Consider the following 27,053-nt stretch of genomic DNA (forward strand, 5'->3'; position numbering starts at 1 on the left):
AGAGAAACACAGAATCCTTTTGGAAATATTAAATATATCTTCTTTTTTAAAATTGTGCTCTTTTCTTTTTTTAATTTAATTTTTATTGTGATCATGCTCTACCTTGTTCTAGTGCAAATCATTCAGGAATGACAGCTGATCATTGCAATAAAAAATGTCTAATGCCCCTAATGTCTTAATGTCTGTTGTCTAAATTGTTTTATCTATCCCTTAACTAAAAGGTTTGCACCCTGGTAATGGTTGTAGATGGAAGTATATCCAAGACCCCCTCGGTAAACGGGTACTGCAATCCCAGCTGCAGGCTTTAAGTGGCGACAAAGCGCTGCAGTCATGCTAATAAACTGTAAAATCTAAACAGGCTGCGTTAGCTTCACTGTAATGACGTTAGCTTCTTGGATGTTTTTCTCCGTCGTTCATGAGTTTGGTTACCGGGAACCAGTATCCTCTCTGGTGTCTAAAGCACACCCACTGTAACCTCTGCGAATTTTGCCAGTGTCCACTCAGTGATCCTTAAAGTGTGTTGTTATTGTGATAGCTTGGTGCAATCTAACGGAGACACTGCGTAACGTCAAACCGTGATGTTAGCCAGCTAGCATTAGCACACAAGGCTACTTAAACGGGAGAGAGAGTCTGTCTAATGCCATAGTGTTTTCCGCCCGAATCAGAGGCTCCGAGCAGCACTTAAAGAAGACGGGGATTCAAGGTGAGATGATATGAAACTATGTGATGTTTTATTATGATTTGAAGTTTTTTTTTTTTAAATGTGTGCAACCGACTTAGCTCCTTAGCATGTTGTCAGGCTAAGGTCAAGAAGCTGGCCAGTCTGACAGCTAACGCTAACTGATACCCGTGTCTATAAACGTGTAATGTAGCACCTAGTCACACAACTACCAGTTAACACCACCACCATCTAATGTTTTGACGAGGTTATCACTGGATGCTGGGCTGGTGTCATTCTCAGGCTCGAGGTGGGTCCGTAAAAGTTTTATAAGCTTGAAATTGTCTGTGTGTAAATATGATCTTACCGAAGGTTGTTGTATAATGGATTACGGCAGACTTTTTTGTTGTTGTTGTTTATGTGCTGTTACAGGTTATAAGTATAATCAAATTGTTATTGCTCCCTGACATGTAAAAGTTTACATTTTATTGGGTTTTGGTCAACTAGATTGCTTCATCTGTGCTAGATGTGATGTTGACCATGCTGCTGAACGTGTGTATTTGTTGTCATATTGCTGATCCAGGACTGCTTTATCATGCTGCTCCACAAATGACCATAATGGGAACTAGAGATTTGCCACTCATTGCCAGTACATACTAATGCGTATTTATTTATGTGGATATAAATATCTTGATAAAATAACCTGTTCCTTCTTGGTCAGCAGTCAGACAGACTTATTTTAGATCATTCATTACTATATAATCGCAATGTACAAAGAAACAGTATGGTATTTGTTCTGTCCTTACCACATTTTTCTCTTGGAATTAAGCTTGCTGTCTCCTGGTCTCCATATTTTAAAAGCTTTGTCATGTCTTTAGGAACATAAGTCACCTCATAAAAGTTTTTTATGCCAGCTGTGAAATTATTATGTAATAATATAGGACCAGCCTGTGATTCTTTAATTTTCAAATAATTAAATGTCTGGAACCAGACATTTTTCCACTATTTCCAAAGTTGCATTGGTCTGTTTACAATATAAACAGTTAAATATGATCTGAAGTAACAAAATAGGAACTGTTAAAAGTTAGATATTCCAAATATTATGTTATTTTCAATAAATATGTAATCAAGACTTTAACACATCTATGAGTACATCAGAGGCAGTGCGGGATTCAGTATTTGCCCAAGGACACTGGGGATTGAACCACCTTTTTTCACACTGGTGGATGATCTTTTTTTCTGCTGAGCCATGGCAGTCATACTAAAAAGATATAATTGAAAAGACTTTTTTACCAAAAAAGTTTTCCAGAAACTCAGTTGTTTTGGACAACTACAACGGTTGAGACTTCTGGAAACGATGATGCAGACGCCCACATTTACTTTGTCACTGAGTCTTATCAGCCACTATGAATCTTTCTGTGTTTGGTCATGCCTCCATTAACACATTTCTGCTTATTGTTTACACTTGCTGTGGTACATGCACCCTAACCCTGAACAAAAATAGTTCCCTGTTTATTCATGATGTTTTCATTGGTGTTAAATGCTGATTCCCAAATGTCAGAAACCCATTCATACTATAGTGATGATTTTTACTAAGACTGAAGTTTCCATTATTAACTTGACAGGCTTATCTTCTGACAAACTGACATGTTGTGAGTTGTGGTTGCTGTGGCAACCCCAGAGTCTAGGGTTTATGGTGTCAAAAGAGCCCAGATGGAAGGCATGTGTGGGTTTTGACTGATATGACCTGTTTTTTCACAGTCTGTTGTTGATAGGACAGATTGTTTTCCAGATTCTGTGTGTGTGTGTTTGTGTGTGTGTTTGTGTGTGTGTGTGTGTGTGTGTGTGTGTGTGTGTGTGTGTGTGTGTGTGTGTGTGTGTGTATTGCTCTGCAGCTGTTTAGTTGTTTCAAGGGACATGGAAGCAGCTGTGTTTGTTTGTTTTGTTTTCCTGGTTATATTTTGTAAGTCTTTTTTTAGACTGACAGATGTGTGTTTTTTGGGGTCACTTCATGCTGGACTGCTTGATACTGTAAAACAGCTGGATCTCTTTCACTACTTTCTCTGTTCCGTCAAAGCCTTCTTGTCCATTCTCACTATCTGTTTCATTGCCATTTCCTTTTCTCCACTGTTTCCTGTTCTTAATGTATTTCCTCCTTTTTATTTACTTCATTCTCATTTCCTTTACTTTCCTTCTTCTGCCACAAATATTAATCACATCACAGGCCATCACCACTTATTATCTAATTCTTGGTCTTCCTAACCTACGTCTATCCAGCTGTAATAGTCCACAGGTGAGCTTCCCTGCTCGGAGCATCAAATTTAAAAAAAGAAAATAATATGGGGAAAAAAAGGTTAGATATTCTGAGTTTCTATTCTAACACTCTTGATTTTAGCAGTTTTCTTGTGAGAGACGCTCAGATAGTTTTGCTCCTTAGCATCATTTTCAGTCAACACAGATGTAAAGTTAATGTGTTCCATCTGAATGAACGGATTCAAATAAGATTTGTTATTTCCGTAAAATGACTTGGCATCAACATCAACTGCTAATCCTAAATTCATCATAATTTTCCCAGCCAATTTCCTGTTATTTGACTTGTTCAAGACGAAAAGCAGACAAGAGCAGAGGGTGCATGCGGCTGTTATTTGATTGAAAATTTAGATTGATTTCATCATTTTTATTTTTTTGCTGTCTAGATTTGACTGCTAGGATTGTTCATCTCAAGATGGGAAGCTTTTTTTAGAAGGTTAACATGTCAAACAGTATTAAAACATATTTTTAAAAAGAAGTCAGAGCAAACAAGCCTATTTTCTTTTTTGTGGCAAACTCAGACATTGTCTTCTGTGCTAATTCTGTGGTTAATTGATTTTAGTTTGGGAAGATACATAAATGAATGATGCTTCATAACCACAGATGCCCTGATCCAGAGCTCCCAGAATGAAGTGTAGATTAGGCGGTAGCACATCCCTTGCTGCATCTTCAATATGTTTACGCCCCATGTCCATGTTGTTGACTTTTGAAAGATTAGAATCTCATTACCTCATTTGATTTTATTGGAGATGACACAAGTATCTGTTTATAAGCACTTTTAGTCAAGTGTCAGCCAAAATAAAATCAGAACAAATAGGGGACATTGTGTTAAAGCAGAGAAGTTTTTAAACCTGTAGCTGAAATCATTAGATTATTTTGGTAAGTCAGTAATTAATTGGTGTTGTAAAAAAATCATTAACTGTTTTTTTTACAATTTGCTTGAACGTTTTAGTGACTAAAAAAGCATATCATTAGTTTCACATTGTCAGGAAATATAGAGAAGAGTTGAGTGAGGAGTTATGCTGGACTTCAGCCAGAAACGTCTAAATAGTGTCATTTTTTTTACAAGCTAGTGTAAATGTGTCTCCAATTTTCTTTTCTGGTGTTCGTCACCCTTTGAATACTGACGTCAAAACTTTTCTTTCTTTAGTCCAAAAAAGTAGTTCAGGAAAAACATTTTTTTCTGTCTGGTTTTTTTTGGTATGCTGTATGTTGAGAGAGCAGTGAAAACCTGCAGCTTTTCACCCAACCTCACTTTAACTGACTTACACTGAAGTAGAAAAAGAAAAACATCACTGCAACTGTTTTAATATTTTTATGTTGTTTTGATGCAGCAGTGTAAGTGATGCTTAGTCCATCGTACTGATGTTACAAGAAGTGCAAAAACATGCTTTCTTACAAAAACTGAATGAAACATCTATGCTTATGTCATCATCCTTTTTCATTCTGATTTAGTGGAAGCTGTAGTTAAATGTTCTTTATTTATAAAAAATAAAATAATAATAATAAGTTGAGTGTTCAGTGAATCACACTCCTTCGCCTGGCTAAACGTTTTTTTCTAATAATGATAAATGTGTTTCAGATCCACTACAACCCTTGAAATTCAACAACGCAGTGGCAAACTGCACATCTACTCTTAGATATTGCTGGAAGTCTGTAATTGGCTCTGTCATCTCTGACTTACTGAAGGACAGGAGGATTCCCTCAACACAAACTTATGTTCAGTCAGTCAGAAATAGCTGCTTAATCAGTCTGTTAGCGCCGTGGCGCTGTAGTGACCCAGCGGCTTTGTCACCATGATGGCTGATGACGTAAAATATGCTCACACAGATCCACTAAGCTGATTGGATGGCTGCTCAGGTTATTCACTACACCTGGCAGGACACGAGGGTGGGGACAGATTAGAGGTGGAGTTGTTTGTCTGTTTGTTTGTTTGTTTGTTTGTTTGAGAGGAGATGTCTGAAAGGAGAGATTTCACTGAGTCTGTTTACATGCCCACCAAAAATCTTGCCTGATTTCTGGAGTTATCAGACAATGCAAGTGGATTAGCAAATCAAAAAATTTCTCCTCAATACTCTAATGTCCTTGTGTGTATAGATATTGATATCTGTTTTTATTTAGTTTTTTGCAGTGATAGACTGCATCACTTTAGTTTTTTCAGCATCTTCTATTGAAAAGACCGAAGTGACGCCATCACAATGTGGGCGGAACACAAAAGAAAATAAAAAAAGGCGTGCAGCATTGGGAAGTTGGAGTATTAACAAAGTAAAACATTCATGTGAAGTCTATTTTGCAGCTTATCAGCTCCCGCATTAGCAAATAACGCTAAGAATGTGGAGGCCGCCATGTTCAACAATGACTGGATGTTTTAAAAATAAGAAGTTAAGGAGCTGGATCAATATGTACTGCAAATAAAACAAAAGAAAATAAAACTAAATAATGGACTTAAAAATGTTGACAAAGATTTTTTTAATATTGTATTTCAGAAGTGCCTTTAGACATGTCAGATCAGATTATTACAATTATCTGATTATTCCAAGCGGCAACCTCGGTCGGTAAAATGTGAAGCCTATGCGGAAGTGCAAAAAATTGCAGTTCCCCCCTCATCCACTAGGGGCTGGCTCCAAAACAGAGCAAATCCCCATAGACTCCCATGTTAAAAAGACCAACTTCACAGCAGAAATAAACATGTTTAAAGCCTGGTACAAAAATCCATTTTACTACATAAGTTTCCAACCTTAAAACTCTGTGTTTCTTACTTGTTTTGATGCCACTCTGATGTTCATTATGCACATTTTTGGAACCATCACTGCCCTGCAGGATCTTGAGGCTGAGAAACAACACTTTCTGCATTTCTTTTTCCATCCCAGGCATCACTTGACAGCTGTGTTTTGCTTTAAGGCACCATTCCAGCAACTGGATATCAACACATTAGCCATACTGTGGCTGATTCAGCAAAGAAACACAGGAGGACATTATGGAGGAAACAAAGAAAAGAAAGAGAAAAAGTGACAGAGCAAGCGATGAGACAACATCAGACTGACCTTTGCTAGCTGGAAGGAGCTCAGAGAAGAGACAGGATGGAACAACAAATTAGCCAAAGTGCAGAAATCTGATAAAGTTCAATAGTGCTGCTTTAATAGTTTTTGACTGAAAATGCAAAGCATTAAAAAATGTTAAATTCATGGCATAGTATGCAACGATAATTAAATATTTTAATGTACTTTATTACTATTATTTTTTACCCCCAGTAACTGTAAAATATAATATCCAGTAATAAAGTAACAGCCTAATGTGTTTTACTCTGCAGTTATTTAAATCACTCTGTCCTTGGAAAAAGAAGGGTTCAAACAATAAAAGAGATTAGAAAAGGGGGGATTTGTGGAGGAAGTAGATAGGAGAGGAAGGTGGTCATTGTGTTGAGGAGAAAGAAGAGGTGGTAAGTCGTCCTTGACTTTGCCCTCCACCAACCTATTCACAGTTCTGTGCTGCATCACACTTCAATATGCCTGCTGGACACACACCTGTCATCAGTTTGTGACAAATTCAGTGAAGACACACACACATAAACAGATGAGACTCAACAGTCTAGGGCCTACAGATAAAATATCCGTCATTGCTGGTGAATCTGGGGGTGATTTTTTTTAATCTAGCAGTTGTCTCTTTTGTTGTATTTAACTGCTGTGCTGGCTCATTGAAAACTCCTAATGCAGAGAGGCTAATTGTTGTTAAGACATCTAAAGTGAAAACCCCTAAATCTTCCTGTATGTTCGCCAGAGTCAAGACATGTCACACTGGTGTCAGTTGAACATGGCTAAACAATCCCAGCTAAATCAAGCTCAATGTAAGTAAGAAAACTCCTGGTTTGAACCTCATCTCAAGTCTTTGAGTGGGGAGTTTACATGGTGCCCTTGTAGACCCATTGGTTTTTGGAGGTTCTGGTTTCCTCCCAGTCAGCTGGTGATTCGCAAATGATTGCAGGTATGAGTGGCTGTCTGTCTTTGAGTTAACCCTGTGAAATACCCTGTGATTTGTCCCACCTCTCCCACAGTGACAGCTGAGATAAGCCCCAACGTCCTGTGACCATGAGCTGGATAAACCGGGTATAAAGAAAGGGCGGATAGGTAGATGTTATGGTGTAATTATCACATACCTTTACGAGATGCAATGGGCCAAGGGGCAATGTCCAGTTGTATTTTGAATTTCATATCCCCAGTTGAGAGCTCAAAGCCTTGTGATTCATACAGAATCATGAGATATTTAAAAATCACAGCTGATAGTGAATGATGTATAATAAAGTAAATAAGGTACAGTTGAATCAAATAAAACATGAATAATACCACCACCACCACCAGGAGACATAACTGTAGCTATTGGCGATTAATCAGTAATTTTTTATACCTCTTTTTAAATATATTGATGTTTGTGTTTTGCTTTATCTCTTGCTCCAGACTGTTCCACAGGTCATCTCACAGCATGTTATGCACATACTTTTCATTGTTGTTCTGACTTAAATTTTTAAAATTTTTAAATTTTAGATCTCCCCTTAGATTGTAGCCTCCTTCTCTTTCTCTGGATATGTTTGGTAATTAATTATTTCTTGCTTTTTTACATTATTAGCACTATTTTAAATTTACCTTGTCCATGAATTTCAGTGTGCATGATTTTATAAAATCAGTTAATTTGTGTGTTCTCTGTATCCTGCTTTATTTATTGTCCTTATAGTTCTTATCAGAAGTGTATATATTGGTTGTAGAGTGCTTTTCTAGATGTTTCCCCAGACCCCCACACAGTAAGATATATAGGGTTAAAAAGTAAAGGATATAGTATATGTAGTGATTTAGGATCCAGAATGTGAGTTATTTTTCCAGTAATTGCAGTGCATTTTTCCAGCTTTGCTCTTTCATGGCTTACATGAAGTTTCCAGCAGATTTTATTTAAATTATTTCATTTACTCTTCTATTTGTGTTGTGATTTCATTTTGCATTTCACAGCAATTCTTCAGGCTAGAATGACAAGTTAAGAGCTACAGCAACTGACAGTAAAAAATTTGGTTTTAATCTATCGTCTTGGTATTTCCTTAATACCCGAGTAAAGCGTTGCTCCTCAGCTCCTCTCGGGGTGATGGGATGGAAATCATAAATAATCTCAGTGATTTCAATGATGCCAGAGCAGATGTGACCTGATGTTTATAGTCTGCTTCTAATTTTAAAATTCATTGCTCAAGGGAAACACAGTTTTACACCCTGTGAATGTGTGTGTGTGTGTACCCATGTGAATGTGTGTGTACCCATATGTGGGTTTAAGCCTGCATCTGAGGCTCATGCTGGGGTCAAGACTGCATTGTGACTCCAGACTGTTTGTTCTTCAACTTAATAACATTTGTGCGCCCTGTGCTGAGTAGCATTAGTTTGCACAAAAGAGCCTTGTAAAAGTTAGAAGCATTTCTTCAGTAACTTGTTGGAAGTTTAGGTTTTGAACTTCAACTTCTAATTGATGCAGCAAAGCTGGAACACAGCAGCTTTTAACACCAGTATACACTCACTGATTTAAGATGGTGATCCCATGAGAGACGACATTATAAAAACAAAAATGTTGAGTACTAACCTGCTGCTATGAGATCCTCCACTCCAGTGGTTTGAGGTTTTCCAGTATAATTTGGAACCAGGTTTTGTGAATTCACACCAGTTCATCCACAAGTACATTACTGGTGTGACGTGGGTGAAAGAGCTAAACCAGTTATCAGCCCAGGAGTTTCATGTCCAAAACCAGTCCATGTGTTTTTATTGTGGAAGAAATTAGGGAAATAAAAACAGTTTGATTCTTCATTTCTCATCATTTTTACTGTTATTCAGGTTTCTTTAGGGCCGTCTGTTTCACTGTGCTTGAAACTGTACTGGTTTCAACTATATTATCGTGTCTGTCAGTGGACAACAGGATTTTCTTTTCGGTGTACATGAGTGTGAGGGCATCTAGGTGCTTTTAGAGGATGTGAGCTTCTTCCTGTTCTCCACATACTGTAGCATTGAGAAGCTTGAATTAACTATTGATTAAATAGCTGTGCTATGCAGCACAGTGAGTTTATAGACATGAAGTTAATGGATTAAACTGATTTGGGTAACATAACTTATCCTGATTAACTTGACATACCTCTGTGTTTAGAAAAACAATTTGTGAAAGGTGACTTGATTTTTTTTGTCCGCCTAACAGTGTTGACATGAACCGATTTTCCAATGTCCAGGACCTGTTTATATGGACAACAGTCCAGTCAGAGGTCCATAGACCTCTATCTCCCCAGCTGTCTCCTCCACCTCTTTCAGTGGGACTGTAAGCCCCAACTAGCCAAAAGATGTAATCTCTCCAGTGTGTACTGGGTTTACCCTAAGGCTTTTTTATAGGGCATTTTGACATTCCATTATAATTACCAGACTCATCATCATCATCATTCCAGCTCTGGTCTTGTTTGTACTCCTGAAAAATATCTTTTAGTTTCATAAATTTGGCTGCTCACCCGTTAACACATTTCAATTTATGCTTGTGAGCTTTTCAGCTCTGTCTTAAAATCTCCTCCTCTTCTTTTTAAAACACGTTTAATCACTACACAAACAGAATTTATGAAACAAGACTGTGTGGTCTCAAACAGTTTGGCAGGGTGGAATATTCTGGGGTGGTGGCATCCATCCAGTCTGTTGCAACAATCGACAGCCTTAAGTGTATAAAGACATTAACAGTGGATTAATGTGTTGATTAATGGAAGTGTGGTAATGATAGTGAAAGCAGCCATTTTTTTCTCCTGTTTTTCTAACTGGAATATTGGCTCTACTGTGAAGTGGCCCGGTGGAAATACTTCTCACATTCCTGACTGGCCGCTCTGGCTAAAGTGGAGGGTGGTGTGTGGCTTTCCTGTTTGAGCCACGGGTGGTAAATGTGTTCAGATCATGGGTTCTGTGCTGGTTAAGTTTTCTCACAATAAAACAGGAAAATATGTGTTTCTTTCGAAATTTGTTTTTTTTTTTATGGGAATTTCATTCATACCTTTGTTATAGATATTTTTCTATTCCACTGTAAATAGAATACTAGTAGATTATTGTGAGTGTTGTCAAAGTTAACTTAACCATACTCTACAGGATGCTACAGGAACTTGCATCACAGTGTAATAGATATATAAAAATGGAAACAACATATTAAAATTTAAAGAACTGATTGTAATATTTTGCCAAGTGTAAATTAAAAAATGTAATATTTAACAGTAAATTCACCTGGTTTAAGGAAGTACTTGTTATATTTGTATGTTGTTTTTATTTGTTTACTGTTTTTTGTGGCAGTTCCAAAACATGGTGTTTCTTAAACAATAAATGAATTATTTTTGTTCCTAGAACAGTTATTGTTGCAAGCTGTTAGATTTTCTTCCTATCTGAATTGCAGTTACCCTCTGGAATTAATAAAGTTTTTTCCCCCATTTATTTGATGCTGAAACCGAGATTGAAATTGTTCCACACTAGAGTGTAAATTGAGTGAATATTAGAAGCTAATAGTTATTCATTAACAGGAAATGTTCTTCTCATTACACAGTTATGTTTGTATGCAGTGTGTGTATGTTTGTGACAGCTGATGCATTCAGGCGTTTGGGGTCTTGCCAGGATACTGGTTTATGTGTAATATTTTTATAATGAAACGAGGAATTGGCAGGTTCACTCAGCCACTTTGAATTTTGATTTGTACTCCAGTTGGTTCCTTGTTTAGTTTTTTCTTCAAAAATTAGTCATCTCAGACATTTACTCTCAGGATTTGTTTACTGAGTCTGGATGAAAACGCTCACATGTACAGTATGGTTCTGGTTTAGGATAAAATCTGTGTTTAGCTTCAATTTTTACAATACAGATTCTCTTTTAAGTGGCCAAAAACCAGTGAGCATAGTGCTGAATATGCACTAATTAAACTCACCGTTCTTTCTTATCCTCTCTCTGCAGGAAGTGGAGACCCTGCCTAACTGACATCCTGCTCCTCCTGTTGCCCCCCCTTCTTTGCCCCCCCACCCCCTGCCCTCACTGGGTCGCTGTGCTGCTGGCGGTGGATTGGAGCACTCTTATTGGAAGCTTTGCAAGGTGGTTTTTCGGTCTGGCGCCGCCTCCCCCTGGGGCCGGCGTGCGCTCCCAGCAGCCCGTGGTGCCCTGTGCCCCCCCCTCCCCGTCACTGCACACCAGAGCCCATGCCCAGGGTAAGACCAGGAACATGCTGCTGTGTTAAAACTCTGCCAGTCATGGAGTGCGAAAGATAAAGGTCATTGTGGCTTCCTCTGTCCAGACCATAGCAGGAGAAGTTTTATAAAGTCACCGGTGTCAAATTTAGGCGAAAGTAACATAGTCATGACTGCAAAAAACAGTCGGTTTGAATGTAAATATAGGAGAAAAGGAGAGCATCCTTTCTGTCGTAGTTGATAAGGCTCATCATTTTATGATGCTGTATGCTCTATCTGACCATGCCAACCACCAACCATTCAAGTAAAAAATGTGATTGTTATCAAGTTTTAAAATCATTCAGCAACAAATCTCTTAATTTGTTGCAGTGTTCTTTGATGTTTTTATATAACTCCCACAGTGTTTAGACATTATCCTCATGTTTTTGCCCTCCCTTGTCTGCCATAATTCTGCTGTGCTGTACAAATAAAAGCAAAATGTCTCCAAACATTTATTAATTCATTCATTCATTCATTCATTCATTTTCTGAACCGCTTAGTCCATTATGGGTCGCGGGTAAGCTGGAGCCTATCCCAGCATTAACAGGTGAGAGGCAGGGTACACCCTGGACAGTTCATCAGTCCATCGCAGGGCCAACACATAGGGGACAAACAACCATTCACACAAACACACTCACTCCGAGGGAGAATTTAGAGTCATCAATTAAACTAACATGCATGTCTTTGGACGGTGGGAGGAAGCCAGAGTACCCTAACAGAACCCACGCATACACGGGGAGGGGCGGCATGGCTTAGTGGGTAGAGTGGTCGTCCTGCAGCCCAAGGGTTGTGGGTTCGATCCCGGCCCGGAGAGACCATGTTGAGCCTGAGCACGACCAAGCCTTGCGTGGTAGCTTCCGCCAGTGTGTGAATGGGTGTGTAAATGGGTCTCCAAACATTTAGAAAGGAAGCGTTCCAGGAGCTGAATCACCGAAAGAGCAGACTTGTGAAGCACAATCAAAATCCTCAGAAGTTCTCATTGTCATCATCTTTCTCTCCTTGGCAGGAGGAGGTGCGACGCGTCCGCCAGGAGCCATGTGCCTCCCTCACACCAACAACATGGACAGCAAGTTACAGGGGGTGGGGCCAGGGGGAGGGGCTTCACTTCGATCACGGGGAGGAGGCGTTCCTCTGGAACCATTCATACATCAGGTATGCACGAACAACATATGCCGATCAATAAAGATGGAACTTGATGGAACTTGTTGATATGCAACTTTATCTCTTGTAACAGAAAAACTTGTTAAAAAAAAAAACTACCAACATTGAAAGGCCAAAAAACAAAATGCATGTATTGAAGCTCATGATTTCCTGTTTTCACTGTTTACATCACCTGTTTTTCCCATTAGCTTATTCATGTGTGTGTGTTTTTTTCGTGCTTGTAGGTGGGGGGCCACACCAGTATGATGCGGTATGATGACCACACAGTGTGTAAGCCTCTGATCAGCAGAGAGCAGCGCTTCTATGAGTCTCTGCCTCCCGAGATGAAGGAGTTCACTCCAGAGTATAAAGGTCAGTTCCAGCTCACTGATGTCTGGTATCAGAAGCTGGAATTAGTGAACTCTTCATGCTAGCCTCTCTGTAAGACACACTCCTGTAGCTCCATTACACTCCATTATACTTGGTGCATTATGCTTTCAGGTAGTCCAATTAAACAGCACAATTATATTAATAAACAATGCCCTAAGAGCATATATAATGTCAAAGTACTGAAAATGATTATCTGCATCATACACAGATTTATACAAAGGACAAAGCCATGATTCCACATCCTTCAAAAATTAAAGTGATTCTAACTGTAAGAAAAACAAAACACACTCAGACACAGGACATGTTGACACAGACCTTAGACTTAGATCAGTGAAAAGAGTGTTAATATTTTTATTTTTTTTTATCGTACTGCAGATAAAGTGACAGATAAGTTAAATCTATAGCTGCATTTACGGCTTGATAGCTATCATGCTGCTGTTTTTAAGCATGGTCTTTACCATTAGTACCACTTGAAGATGCAGAAGCTGGACATCTAAATAATATCTCCACTTTCCATTGTAAATTCTAGCTTGGCTGCTCTCTGGCTAAAATATGTGCCAAAGTGTTGCTACTATCTCAGATCTGCAGAATCATAATGTTTGGCCAGTATCAAGCTCACGGCCAGATGGTGACAAACCTCCTAAACATACTTGTAGCTTATATCTGTTTCCTCTTTGCTTTATGAACTCACATTGACTTCTGTGTTACTGTCAACAACTGTCATATTACGGCCGATTCACCTCAGCCATGATGCAACAATACACGTGTGTTTACTTAATTCAGTTTTGTGTATAGATGCACACAAGCTACTCATAATGCAGTTAAACACTCCATGATGCATGTCTTCAAATGTTATGTGGCTGAAAGAAGGTAAACATCAAGCAAACATATGTTAGACTGCAGAAGAATGGCAGAAGAAGGTTGTCTTTTTTTATTTATTTATTTATTTATTTTTAAATCTTTAATAATATGAGGAGGATCTGGCAGAGGATTCAGCCTGGCTTTGGTTACCCAGTAAGTCAAGCACAGCTCTAAATATTGCCCTGTGTGCAGCAGAAGATGGAGAGACCAAACGATAAAAGAGAAGGAAGGAAGTACAGATGTTTAATGGAACAGCAGTGTTGTTTCTGCTCTTCATCACCAGCCACATGCTGTAACTATTTTGACTGTCTTTTGCTGTAGTAACAGACCCAAACAAACGTCGACAGCCGGTACATCCACTGACATTCCTAATGCTTTCCAATATGCACTCGGAGGTAATTTGTAAGAGTTGGTATAGTTGACAACTTAAATGATAATGGCTGTGTTCTGATAAGATTTTCTTCTTAAGTTTGTCACAATGAACCAGTAAACAACAGCATGATGGTTTGAGACTGAAGCATTGATTTTAGTTTAGGATAGGCCTGGGAGGATAAGTGTTAATAGACCAGCTGTGTCTTATTTTAACTCAAAAGGTATGAATATGTACAGTAGTGCCATCAGACCAGAGCCTGGACCAGCTAACGTTGGCTACTATAGATGTTTTAAGCTGAAGGTAATCAAGTACCAACACTGAACGGATCGAAACCAACGATGCTCTTGTTGATGCACCTCAATAAAAACAGACACAGTGAAGCTACAAATCTGAAAAAAATTAATAAATCAATCCCAATTTATTCTCAGCAAAATCTCCAAAAGTCTGACAGACTGAGTTGAGGAGTTGGAGAGCCAGCTGCCGATCACAGATGTCAATCAACAGTCAGACAGCAGAAAGAAAGCCGTTGCATAAGTCAAATGTTATTATCAGATAAAAGGTTCCCAAAATAACCAACAGGACACTTTTTACACAGCTCAAATTTAATGTTCATGATCACCCCTGAAAATATGATTGGTCTCTTGGTAAAGGGAAGTCAGGTGAACGAGCGCTTTCAAGTATGGAGAGAATTACTTCTTGTCATTATGTTAACTGTGTGATGCTGTGTTTTTGTAATATGAAGGCATTAAAGGGAATAGCATCAAGCCCAACACAAATTTCTCTACGGGGACAATAAAGTCTATCCTATCATATTTTACAATTGTTAGTTTTATCATATTTTAAACCTGTAGCTGCCATAGTGAAGTGTGGAGTGTAAGTCCTTGTACAAACTAAATAAATACATACATTATTGTATATTGGTTTAATTAGGAAATGAACGACCAGATAACCAATCGGGAATAAAAATGATTTGTATATTGAATTGTTGACTGATCTGCATAATTAGAGAGACGTGAGTAAATGTAAAATACACAGACTGTTGTTTGTAATTAATATTTCTAGCGCAGTGGGCTAATTTAGAAGAGACATAGTGGTCGTATTCCTTATAGGTCTGTATTGTCACCAGTCCTCCCTGCTGGTGACAACAGCTCTCCATAAGGAGTCTATATTTATCCCTGGATCTTTGCCCGCTAGCATTGTCCAGCTGATTAAATAACGACAGACAGACAGCTGCCCAGGAACATATTTCTGAATCTGTCAAGGTTGTTTTATCCTCGTACTGTTTGACATTATCACATGAAATTTGTCCTTGTTTGGCTTATTTTGGAGGTAGAGGTTTTCTGCAGGCAAGAGCAAACACTGGTCTTTTCTCCTTAGTTTGGATTAAATTTAAGGTTACTTAACTTTTTGTTTTGGATATTGGAAACGGCTGCATCAAAGCCGACGTTACTTCTTAACTCGATATTTGGGGCTTATTCCCCATTTGTGAGGACACAGACAGCAAAATTAGATTTGGACAAATGGGGAGGATGTCCAGTGTCTGAGCTAGCAGGGACAACATGCTTGATGTTTGAATAAATCATTGTATGACATTTCTGACTGATTGAGAAACTATATAGTTTCCCAATCACATTTCAAGATGATTCAGTATATCTTTCCTTACAGACGACAGATGACAATTGACAGTAAAAACCAAGCCTGGATTTGTTGTTGGTCCAGGATGAGCTAAAGCAGCAGAGCAGATATACTGCCACAGGCCTGGGACGTCATCACATTATAATTCTGCAACAAATTGTTTAATAAAAAATGACCTTTAGTTGAGCTGCTAAATATGTTAGAGTACACTGGAAGATATTTATGTCATTTATATTTAAATGGGTGTGACTAATGTTTTTAATGATCTCATCTCTGTTTTGTGCTGTCCTGCCAGGTGTTGTGCTGGTGTGTTTTGAAGGCGACTCTGATGGCTACATCAACCTGGTGGCGTACCCCTACGTGGAGAGCAACATGGAGGGAGGAACCGCAGAGCACGAGGAGCGGGACCCCCCAGAGAGGGAACAGCCGAGGAGGAAACACTCCCGCCGTAGCATTCATCGCTCCTCCTCTTCCTCTGAACACAAGGAGGAGCGGTCGGACAAGAGGGAGACACATGACACTGACACCTCTGACAAGTAAGCGAGTATAAAAGGTAGAATAATCAACGTTTGTCAGTTGACAGTAAACTAAATATTCAGATTTATAGTAAAATATTCTCTGATTCCTGAATGTCAGTTATGAAGATTTAATGCAATATTATATCAGCGTAAATACTGTAGAATATATTTGTGTTGTTACTATATAAAAAAAGGTCAAAAATAAAGTAATAATTAGAAAAAAAGCTTGTTAGTTTTATTTCTCTAATATCCATAAGAACATGTAGTCCCTTTAATTTTTTAATTATGCTGACATCTCTCCAGTAGAGAAAAGGTGAGTCAGGAAATTTAATGCGCTGCCCTAGTCTTCACAGGAGGAATTCATAACCACCACATGATCATTTTTGTTCCTGTTTAAAGGGGTTTTGTGATCTAAAAGAAAGAGCTCATTTTCTCTAACTAGCTAAGCAGATCATGACATTAAAGGTAAGAAGTGTAGTTCATAGTAAGTGCAGAGATAAATCGAGCATATGTAAAGTGGGCATTTAAATCTTTCGGTCTACACCAGACGCTGCACTTATTGCAGAGGATCACCAGCAGTATTTTCATTACATTAACGGCCCCCTCTCCTCCTTCCTTGCAGTCTTGGAGAACTGAAGAGTCCTAGGCTCGACCCAAAGATCCACTCGGACGTTCCCTTCCAGATGCTGGACTGGAACAGTGGTCTGACTTCAGAGAAGATCAGCCACAATCCCTGGAGCCTCCGCTGCCACAAACAGCAGCTTAGCCGCATGAGGTCCGAATCCAAGGAGCGCAAACTCTTCAGTATCCTTACTCAGCCAGTCAAAAAGCATAATAGTCAGCCATTTTTTTATGTGAGAAAAACACCTCAAAATCTTGTGGTTAATTTCTTTTGCTGTTTTGTTTCCCCAAAACACTTGTTAAGGTAAGATACGGGTGACATTGAACTCTACTGTCTAATTGACCAAGTAAACAGGGATTTTAAAAGATAAAAATAACCATAAACAACCAGAACTGTAAGTAGGTCCAACTGTAATATACAAGCATGTTTTACAGGGTAACTATTGGCATTGTAGTGAAGCCAGCTCAAATCATATTCTTCACATAAACCAGTTACAGTTTGCATGTCTGACAGTTTTACCAGTGAAGCACCTGTTCAGTCATGGAGTGGGGTATTTATCCGTACAGTACAAGGTACTGAATGCAGATATGAGTGAGTGTGTACAGAGGAGAAAGGGAATCAAGAGGAGGCTTGCTGGTGTTACAGGCTATCAGGTTAAAGTTCATGTTTTGATCTGCGGCTTCAAAGAGAGCAGCCTGCAGCTGCTGGAAAACACAGCTGAGAAGAGTGTATGAGCAGCACGCACTCTGCCCTCTACAAAGTCCATTTGTCTTCATGTCACAAGCTTGAAGGCTCTTTTTTATTACTGTGCAGATGCATGGGGCACTTGAAATGATCCGTTTCCAGTTTTGCAATCCTTGCTGCTTATTTTCTATTTTCTCTTGTTATAAATTATGGAAGCTGGAGACGAGGAAGTAGGACCCGAATGCAGGACTGAAACACCAGATGTGGATGAAGGTAGAATGAGGGATTAATTCAACAAAAGCCACAACCACAGAATAGACGACTGTACTGACAAACAAATGAAGACTATGGAAGTGACAACTAAAACATACAATGAACTGGCAGGGAATAAAGGAAAACCTGGAGCATGTATACAAAATACACAAGAGGAATAAACTCCACAAATTAAAGCAGGAAAAAATACAGAACTCAAAAAACAACAAAAGACTAGAAACTAAGAGATTGCAATAGAACATAAAACCCACAGATCATGACATTCTTTGCTTACTTTCATCCATGAATCCTGGTAGAGGTGGTATCAGAAACAAACAGGAAAACAAGAAATGGAAGTAAAAAGAAAAGATATGGCTTATCAGTTGTATTAAATGTGATTTTAAATAAAAAATTACCAGTTTAATGGTAAATGTAAAATGAATTTCTAAAAACTGATCAATTCTTTAAAGGTCCCATATTATACACTTTATTCCCAATCTGAGACCATTCATTAATATCTAAATGAAATATTTCCGCCATGGTATGGACAAATCGACCCTCAGTTTGAGTGCAGCGGCTTCTCTTCACCTCCCTCTTTTTAGCAGCTTCAGAAATGTGCCGTTTATGGTGGGCGGAACCCTGGTGCAGCAGCTCAGCTGTTGGCTCCGCCCATCGCATCGCCCGTCATGAGGTGATTGACAGGTTAATATATTTTCAAGCTATCAGACTAATAAGGCCGAAACGATAAAATAACTGCCAGCTCTTACCTCTCCAGCTGTGTCACGGACAGTTGGTATTGAACCTGGCTTCAGCTTCAAACGGTTGGCGAAGCCTGCTTTCCATGCCCCCATGTTGTGGAAACAGTCCTCTTTGAAATGCTGGCCACAGACATGCAAAACCTTTGGAAGTTTTCCGGGTACATTTCCTCCAAAAATAAAATTAATCCACTCAGTCCTCGTGGGTTCAGTGGATGGAAGTAAAAAAACCTTTTCGTGTTCATTTATGCAGCCACAAACAGAACAGTGCTTCTGTCGCTTAGCCATGTCCGCTAACGAGGGTTGCCGAAGAGGGAAAAACACTGGGCGCTAGGTGATTTTTAGAGGGCGGGCTTTGAGAGCCGGTAGACAGGTCCATCGCTCTGTGGGGAGTGGTTATTGTCCCTTATGACGTCATAACGTACACGCTTTCAAACAAGCTCATTTCAGCGCTTACTTCCCTAGAGGTGGAGCAGGGGGGAGAGAGAGCGCCTGAAAGAGTTTCACACTTACGGGTCTCCTACACATGCGGGGGGACCAGTATGACTGTTCCAAAACCATTAAAAAGTGAATTTTGCATAATATGGGACCTTTAATGTACAAAAAGGACATTTAAATGTTTAATTGGCAAAAAATAGTTAATCTCTTTTAATATATGGGGATTTTTTGTTTGTTTCTTTTACGTAATTTTTGCAGATAAACATGGCGTTCTTAGTACAATTAATTTATTATTATTATTAATAACAATAATAATAATAATAATTTATTTTAACAAACTTTGTGACAAAATGGTTAGATTTTGCAGTTCTGTACACTGGCACATGCACTGTATTTGTTACTTTGATTTAGTTCCGGTTGATTTAGTTTAGTTAAGTTAATGTTTCTTTTCACTGATTAATTAAACTAGATTTAAGAAAATAAACATGTGAAAAGAAATTATTCAGATTCAGGGATTGCTTGCTCCTTAATGCTGCGTTTCAACCAGAATTCCTCTTGTTGGAGAACGTTGTTCACCACTTCTCATACCCCTGCATCCTGGACCTGAAGATGGGTACCAGGCAGCACGGAGATGACGCCTCTGAGGAGAAGGCAGCCAGACAAATGAAGAAATGTGAACAGAGCACTTCAGCAACCCTGGGAGTCAGAGTGTGTGGCATGCAGGTAGAATGACAGGACACGCTGCTGCATGTTGGTGGGGCAGTCGCATTGGCTCTTTTCTCAATCTTTGTCGTACCAAACTTAATGCCACGCTTCATCAAGCTGAAGTGGGTAGAATAACACTGTAAAAGCAGTGTACGCTTTAAAAAATATTAAAGCATTGGCTTGTTATTTAATTGGTATAGATTTTTTTGTCCCTGTTTTGTCTCTTGATAGGTGGTAGATCAGATAATGCATAAAAAATGTCATATCACTGGTACTGCCAGCACAACCTTTAGCACTGCCAATTATGCAAGATTTACTAATACTTCCTTATCATGGTGACATTGTAGTCACTTGGCCTGGGTAGTTTGATGCATGTACATGCACGCATATTTAAGCACTGACAATAAGGAAGTATCTTAAAAAAAAAATGGTGAGCAGTGTTGGTATATAATTGTCTAGTTGTGCATTTGTTGTAAAACGAGATTTTTGAGATGCCATCTGTCTGTCTCTGCAGGTGTACCAGCTAAATACCGGGCACTACCTCTGCAGGAACAAGTACTATGGCCGTGGCCTGTCGATAGAAGGCTTTCGCCAGGCCCTCTACCAGTACCTGCACAACGGAAAGGGCCTGAGGCAGGACCTCTTTGAGCCAATTCTGAATAAGCTTCGCAGCCTGAAGGCAGTGCTAGAGAGGCAGGCATCTTATCGCTTCTACTCATCCTCACTGCTCATCATCTATGAGGGAATGGTGAGTCTGGGTTTAACATGTTTGCATTGTTGTCAGAATAAATCTTTGATGATGTGCTTCTCTGTTAGTCGGATCAATCAGGAGCTCAAAATGGCAAATACAGTTGAAATCTAGGACATTATTAATTTTAAGAGCAGATAAAGTCCTTGATTGTAAACAAAATCATGCCTTAATCTAAAGTTGTCCCATGTGATGCTACATAATAGCTGACTCAACAAGTATAACACAAATGGCCATCCATTTATTACATCTGTTTAATCCAAATCAGGGTGACAGTGGGGACAAAAGAAGACATTTCTTGGAAATAGATTCAACTAAATGTGCAAGGCCAATGCTCAATTATAAGTCTTTTCATTAAAAAGTTTTAATAGCTTCTACAAATACACAATGCAGTGCTACAACTTAAACTGATACTGTGCAAATCCCTCTTAATTTTTCCTGTGAATAAACACATGGATGCATCTCACTGAAACATGCAGTCACATGAATCATATTTGCCCTGCAGAAACTGCTTGTGGAAACCAGGACCTCACACAAATAGCCTGTAATCGTTTACGTACACATCAAGCCAATGTTCTAAATGCCAGTGTGGCTGGTGGATTGCTGAAGTTACTAGCCTGTCAAAATTTCCACTTGCTAAAATTTTGGGGAGAATATAAACCAGATTATAGGAGCAACTGAATGTTTTTAATTATAAATGTTTCTTTAAATTCTTTAAAGTCCGCATGCCAGTGGATGGATGATGCGTCATGGTATAGTGTTCATAGGTTCATAGGAAATGTAGGGATTGCATCATTCATCACAGTGATGGGAGGTCTGTTTCTTAGAAGAGCCGGCTCTTAAGGTGGATTTATGCTCATGCGGCGTCTGCGTCACCGCTGAAGGCACTACTCCGTGGAGGCCCGACGCGTACTTCTTCCAGACCTGACGTGCACCCATGCTACGCAGACGGTTACGAGGAAGTACTCCCTTATGATTGGTCAATTTGTGATTACGAGTTTCTGGATTTCTGGATCTTTTTTAAAAACACCCAATGGATCAAATGGAGAGGCTGATTGAATTATTTCTTCGTTTTCTTCCACAAGCTAATAAAGACAGTGAACCATGTTGGATACCATTGTTGTTTTAAACCAGAAAATACGTACTGGAACTGAAGTGAACCATCAAAAGAACTCCGACCTGGTGAGTTTACTGGCCGGTACCACCCCTGCTGCCACCTTCAGATTAGAACTGAAACTGAAAACACAACACCAAAACGACGTGTACCCCCTACGCTCGAGTGCAAGAGCAAACTCACCAGCGTCAGCTATGCCATAACCGACCTCAGGCAGACAACTCCCAAATGGCTCTTCATTTAGTATTACTTGGAGCTGCTATTTTAGCTAAATTTACCAATTATGAATGGTTGTGTGGTTGGTAAGAACATTTTTTTTCAGTATTTTCAGAAAAACCTTGTTTTATGCTTTTTTCTTTTTTTTTTGTTACAAAAACTACAGTTACAATTTAACATTTTAATGCAACTCTTAAACAACCACTTGAACGCAGAACCACAACAAACAAATCAAATAAATAAGGGCTAAACTTTAGATAAAGGGTCAGATATTTTCACTTTACAAGTTCTGCACTCAATTTTTCTGTCTCCACTATCATTAATGCAGCCATATGCTCCCTATTTTTCAATTTTCACATACCGTCCCCCTCCGACATGCCTACCCTGTACCACTACATTTGCTGTCTTCTGAGTGTCTGCCCCCTTTCTTCATCATCTTGGTATGAGCCTGATATCCTCACATTTGATTGGTTGCAAACTAAGGTCCCACCCGTGCATGCAGCAGAACTGAGCAGCAGCCGTTGAACAGTCAGCTCTCCCCAATGGATGTCAGATGGTCTCATAATTGCAACTAAAAAATATGAATATACTCCATGAGGTCTTCAGTTTTTTGTTTAAAGTGAGTCTATTATGCTCATTTCAAACTAAGTTATTTTAATATGTGAGTCCACAAGGGCAGGAATCAATCCAGAATTTTTCCACATACCACTTTTTTAATTTTATATCGATCCTCTCAGATCACCTTCTGACAGAAACAAGCAGGATGAGACTCTTTCACCCTGAGCCCCGCCTCCCCCTGATGCGGGCTGCATCTGATTGGTCAACTGCCAGGGGTAGCTGTCGGCAGCACGTACTGTTTTCGTCATAGAAACACCGGCAGAACTCATAAACAAACTGAAATAATAAAAATACTTAGTAAACAATTTCAACACAAAACATACAGCTGTTTGAACCCAAATCAGACCCCGAAAACAAGACTGAACAACTCAGCAACCTGCAGCAAGGAATGCAGCCGGATGAATCTGTTTGGTAAATACTGCTTACCGGTTATAGTTTGATATAACGTTATTTGCCGTCCTTGACTCGCCTAATATATTTGTACATAATCCTTTTAATGGGTGTACATGTGGCAAATGTATCACAATGCCAACAGAGGTTGAAAACGTCTGTTGCCAAGAAATAGATAAGGTAAAGATGCTATTTGCTTTCATGCATTGTTACACTATAGTTAGCTGTATTTCTAGCCACTCCATGTACAGGTATTGTTTCACGTGGTTAACCAGCTGGGTGGTTTTAGCCTGGTTGTAACGTTTGTAGCATTTCCATCTACAGTGTTGATCGCTAACTTTCTGGTCATCATTACATGTGTGTGTTACCTGCTGGTAGCAATCAGGTAAAGTAAGTGTGGGTTAATTTCTTGAGTTTGATCATTGCTCACACGCTATCAAAACACAAAAGACAACTTATTCGGTTTTACTTACAGCTTGTGGCTCAGGATCGGAAACATGGTCCTTGATTGTAGGAACAGACCCTCCTTTCAGCTCCTTGGCAAACCCCTCGTTGTACTGGCCCTTATTCATCCAGCAGTCTTCAGTGAAGTGTCGATCACAAATACAAGCGTTGGTACAACTCTGTGGCTGGCTCCCAAAAACAAACTCCATCCATTGCTATCTAGCCGTTGTTTCCTTTGAGAATTTGAACAAATGTAGCTTTCCCTCAGAGCTTAAAGAAGTATTTCTTGTGTGACATGTTTAATGTTTACACTGAAAACGTTGCGACGTGTCTTCCACCTTACACTGAGCAGGGTGTGCCTTTATTCTTTTGAACGTGCACAAACTGGAGAAGATGACTAACCACCGAGCCCCCCTCTGCCCTCCAGAGTGTCACTGAAATATTGAAGTAGAAAAAACTCTCTGAGAGCTGTTGTTTTTATCGCCATGGAACCTAAATGTAGAGACACACTAGAAAACTCAAGCATGCGTGTATGTGATTAAAAAAAACAGTGTCTTATGAATATTCAACACTAAAACACTGTAGAACATTCAGAAAAGTCGAAATAGGATAATAGAGCCTCTTTAAGGTGAAACCTTTTTGATTTTATAATTGAGTTGTGTTCTGATGTTTTGTATTTGGTGGTGTCTGCAGGAACCTGAGGGCCCTTCAGTCCTTCACTCTGGACAGCATGCAACCTGGCAGCAGAAGATTCCTGGAGCCCCTGTGGAGTCCAGTTGTGTTCCAGGACCCAATGCCCCGCCTCCCCCAGATGTTCCCTGTGAAACAGACATGAGCCAGAACCCAGACCCAGGATCACTGTCATCTCAGGCACCTGGACATATGGCCCCACCCTCGCCCTCCCCTCACCCTTCCACACAAGCCCCGCTCACCAAATCAGACTGTCACTCCTTTGTCCCCCGCCCCCCCTCGCCTCACGCACATCCAGACTCCTCCCCAGTTCCCAGTTTAATTTCCCCTCCTGCTCCGTTGGGGAAACAGCCCCCCCCTGTGGATGTTCGTATGATCGACTTCGCCCACTCCACCTTTAAGGGTTTCCGTGGCGACACAGCAGTGCATGATGGGCCGGATCGGGGCTACGTATTCGGACTGGAAAGTCTGGTCAAGATACTAGAAAGCCTTCGAGACGACAACCTGCCATAGCTCAGAACTCACTGATACACACATACACACACACGCACACTCACACACTTGTGAGTTAGTTCAGGTTGTACCATTGGTGCAGGTTGTGCCACAATATTCTCAAAAACTGAAACACTGAAACACCTCAGCTGTAAATAAGGAACAGGGTTTATCAGGATATCACCATGGCAACATGGCCTTTCTACAGTCAAGAAGCTACTATAGCAGCAGCTAGGAGGTGAGACAGCGGAGCCAAAATAGCTGAAAATAGCAAATATGATATAAAGAACATCGGCATCGCTGCAAAATACAAACACAAAGTTTGAATTTCTATTATTGTGAGGATCCTCATTGGCCTCTTACATTCCCTAAACTTTACCATCACAATGCAGTGTAATCTGATGAGATGTAAAATACAGGGCGAAGACTAAGTAATTATCAAGACATTTAAATATCCACACAGCCGTTTTCAAATTTCATAATTTAAAAAACAGTTATCACATTTTGCATAGGGAACTCAAACATCACATCACGGTAACTATAACAGGCATTTGAAGGACATCCTAACTTCTCGAAGTCTAAAACGTAACCTGGTCCTCACAAGAATAGATAGATGCTCACACATCTTAGGAACAGTTGTTGGTTGAGCTGTTTGACAGCACTGTGGGTAAAGTGTCCTGTCTGATTGTGAGCTGAATCCCTGGGACTGCCCACCGAAGTTAACCAACACTCACTTTACTTCCCGCCTTCACACTCCCTCCCTCTCCCCACCTCCTTCTCCTCACTCTTACGCCTCTACCGAAACCAAACCTGGACAGGTTAAATGACTCTTTTAGCATTAAATCAAAAACGCAGTCAGAAACACATCCAAGTATCTGTTAAAGCAATAGATGGTGACGAGACACAGGGACTGCTTCCTTTTACCGTTCAGAGTGCAGCAATGCCCACAGGAAAGGAAGATAATGATGAAATGCAGCAGAAATGATCCTCATAGAAGTAGGCTTCATGAAGAATATAGATCATTTTTTAAACAGTGTTTATCTGTTTTGGGGATCAATTCAAAAACAATTAGTAGTCAGTGTCCTGTGACATCATCTTCTGGGTTATTGTGTAATATTAAGTGGCACTTTCCCAAATCTGGCATGGTGGTACTCATGTTTATTTTTTATAATTGTCAGCAAATCTCATGAAAAGGTCAAAATGGGTTCAAACAAGAAATTGAGACTAATTATTATTATGCTAGCTCCATTTTTGTATTTGCAGTTTCAGATACTAGAGCAGCAAATATGCACTTACTGTACCTGCAGCTGAAAGTGGTCAAAAGAGCTATTGTTAAATTAAAACTACAGGTTTCAGGAAATTCCTGTAATACATACCAAAAAAATTTAATTAACTCTCCTGGAGCTTTATTAGCTTTTAGAGTAAATTTGTCATTTAAATGCTTTGAGGATTTATCATTTATGTTGTGTGAAACATCCAGAACAAGCCACCGAATGGGCCTCAAATTAACCTTTTTTTTTCCTTTCGATTACAAAGTAGAGCAATGTGCTGTGATGATTTGTGGAATAATAGAAGTAACAGATCCAAAGATCCAGAAACAGGAACTAATTGGACCTTTTTGTGAGGGTTGTGTTTTTTGGTCCGTATGTTTTGTCTTATCATGGGATTTGTTAACAGACATACATGAAAAAAGAGTAGCACCAGCCTTATTTATCAGGGTTGAGAGGTATGGACGAATAATAAAACTATATTTTTCTTATATATTATAATACATATTATTGTGATAATGATGATAATAATAATGACGATAGTGAGGAATGTCAGCAAAAATCACAAAATTAATAAATTATATATATATATATCTATATAATATCCTGTAACTGTCAGCAGTGGCAACAGTGTCTCACTTGAACTCATGTGATTGGTCCAGATTAGAAAGCGTTAGCCAATCAGATTAGTCTATTTATGCTCCCTTTCTAATTACATGAGGCTGGCCTTGATGCAGCGCTGTCCCCTGCTGGACAACAACAGGAACTCAACCCCAGGACCTGGAATAAGAAAGAGCAGATATTAATATTTTATTTTTGGTTTCTCAAGGTAATAATTTATTTTTTTTATCGTACCGTAACCCACATGTACGGGTAAATGTTTTGTTTTTTACATGTTTCCCCTCTAAATGTATAAAATGTAAAGAAATTAAGAGACATAATGTGTGAAATGTCTAGAGTGTATTGAGCAGTATTGTTAGAGCTTACTCAGGTCTTCGGTCCAGACTTCAGTCCGCTCACTGAGCACTTCTGCCTAATGTGGAGCTGTTGCTCTGGTGGGAAGCTCTGTTCAACATGTGTGTGTATGTATGTGTGGGTGTGTTAGAAAAGATGTAGATGGCATTTGGAGTCTTTTGTTTGTTTCACTTCACATCTGTCAAACTGGTAAGGAACTGCATGGACATTAACATCCTCCGGTTTGACTCCGTTTTCACCGCCACTTCAAGCGTCCTTCTTCCAGTCTTCACAGAGTCTCGAGCAGCAGTGATGACGTGACCTCTGAGATCGTCATGGATATTAGCCTCAGTGACTGATCGGACTTGTATAGCAGCATTTTCTGCATCTGACATCATCCTGACTGTTTGTTAAAACAGTGAAAGTAAGTGAGATTAAATCTTTCAGAAGCTTTTGCCTTGTGTTGTGATTCCCATCTAGACAAGTATATTTCAGGGCTTTTCTAAACAAGTGGAGACCTTGTGCAGATGAAACCTCTGGGT

General features: G+C 39.5%; 1 protein-coding gene across 2 annotated transcripts; it reads left to right on the top strand.

The window, feature by feature from the left end:
* Positions 1 to 349: 349 nt before the first annotated feature.
* On the top strand, positions 350 to 26,965 carry ip6k1 (inositol hexakisphosphate kinase 1). 2 transcript variants are annotated; one of them, XM_041980109.1, is made up of 9 exons: positions 350 to 703; positions 10,939 to 11,186; positions 12,211 to 12,356; positions 12,590 to 12,716; positions 15,899 to 16,139; positions 16,744 to 16,925; positions 19,420 to 19,595; positions 20,092 to 20,325; positions 23,801 to 26,965. In XM_041980109.1, exons 3-9 carry the CDS (start codon positions 12,240 to 12,242, stop codon positions 24,308 to 24,310), a joined length of 1,587 nt encoding a protein of 528 aa, XP_041836043.1. In that variant the 5' UTR covers positions 350 to 703; positions 10,939 to 11,186; positions 12,211 to 12,239; the 3' UTR covers positions 24,311 to 26,965. The 2 variants fall into 2 exon arrangements, with proteins under 2 accessions (XP_041836043.1, XP_041836044.1); XM_041980110.1 differs by lacking the exon at positions 350 to 703 and adding an exon at positions 899 to 968.
* Positions 26,966 to 27,053: the final 88 nt, after the last annotated feature.

This window comes from Melanotaenia boesemani, chromosome 3, assembly GCF_017639745.1.
Source record: "Melanotaenia boesemani isolate fMelBoe1 chromosome 3, fMelBoe1.pri, whole genome shotgun sequence".
In the NCBI taxonomy this organism is placed as follows: Eukaryota; Metazoa; Chordata; class Actinopteri; order Atheriniformes; family Melanotaeniidae; genus Melanotaenia; species Melanotaenia boesemani.

Bases quoted from the DNA above. Each gene is read 5' to 3' on its own strand.
- ip6k1 (XM_041980109.1), top strand. From the start codon at position 12,240: ATGTGCCTCCCTCACACCAACAACATGGACAGCAAGTTACAGGGGGTG. The intron at 19,596-20,091 runs GTAGAATGACAG...CTGTCTCTGCAG, and splicing joins TCAGAGTGTGTGGCATGCAG to GTGTACCAGCTAAATACCGG. The intron at 20,326-23,800 runs GTGAGTCTGGGT...TGGTGTCTGCAG, and splicing joins TCATCATCTATGAGGGAATG to GAACCTGAGGGCCCTTCAGT.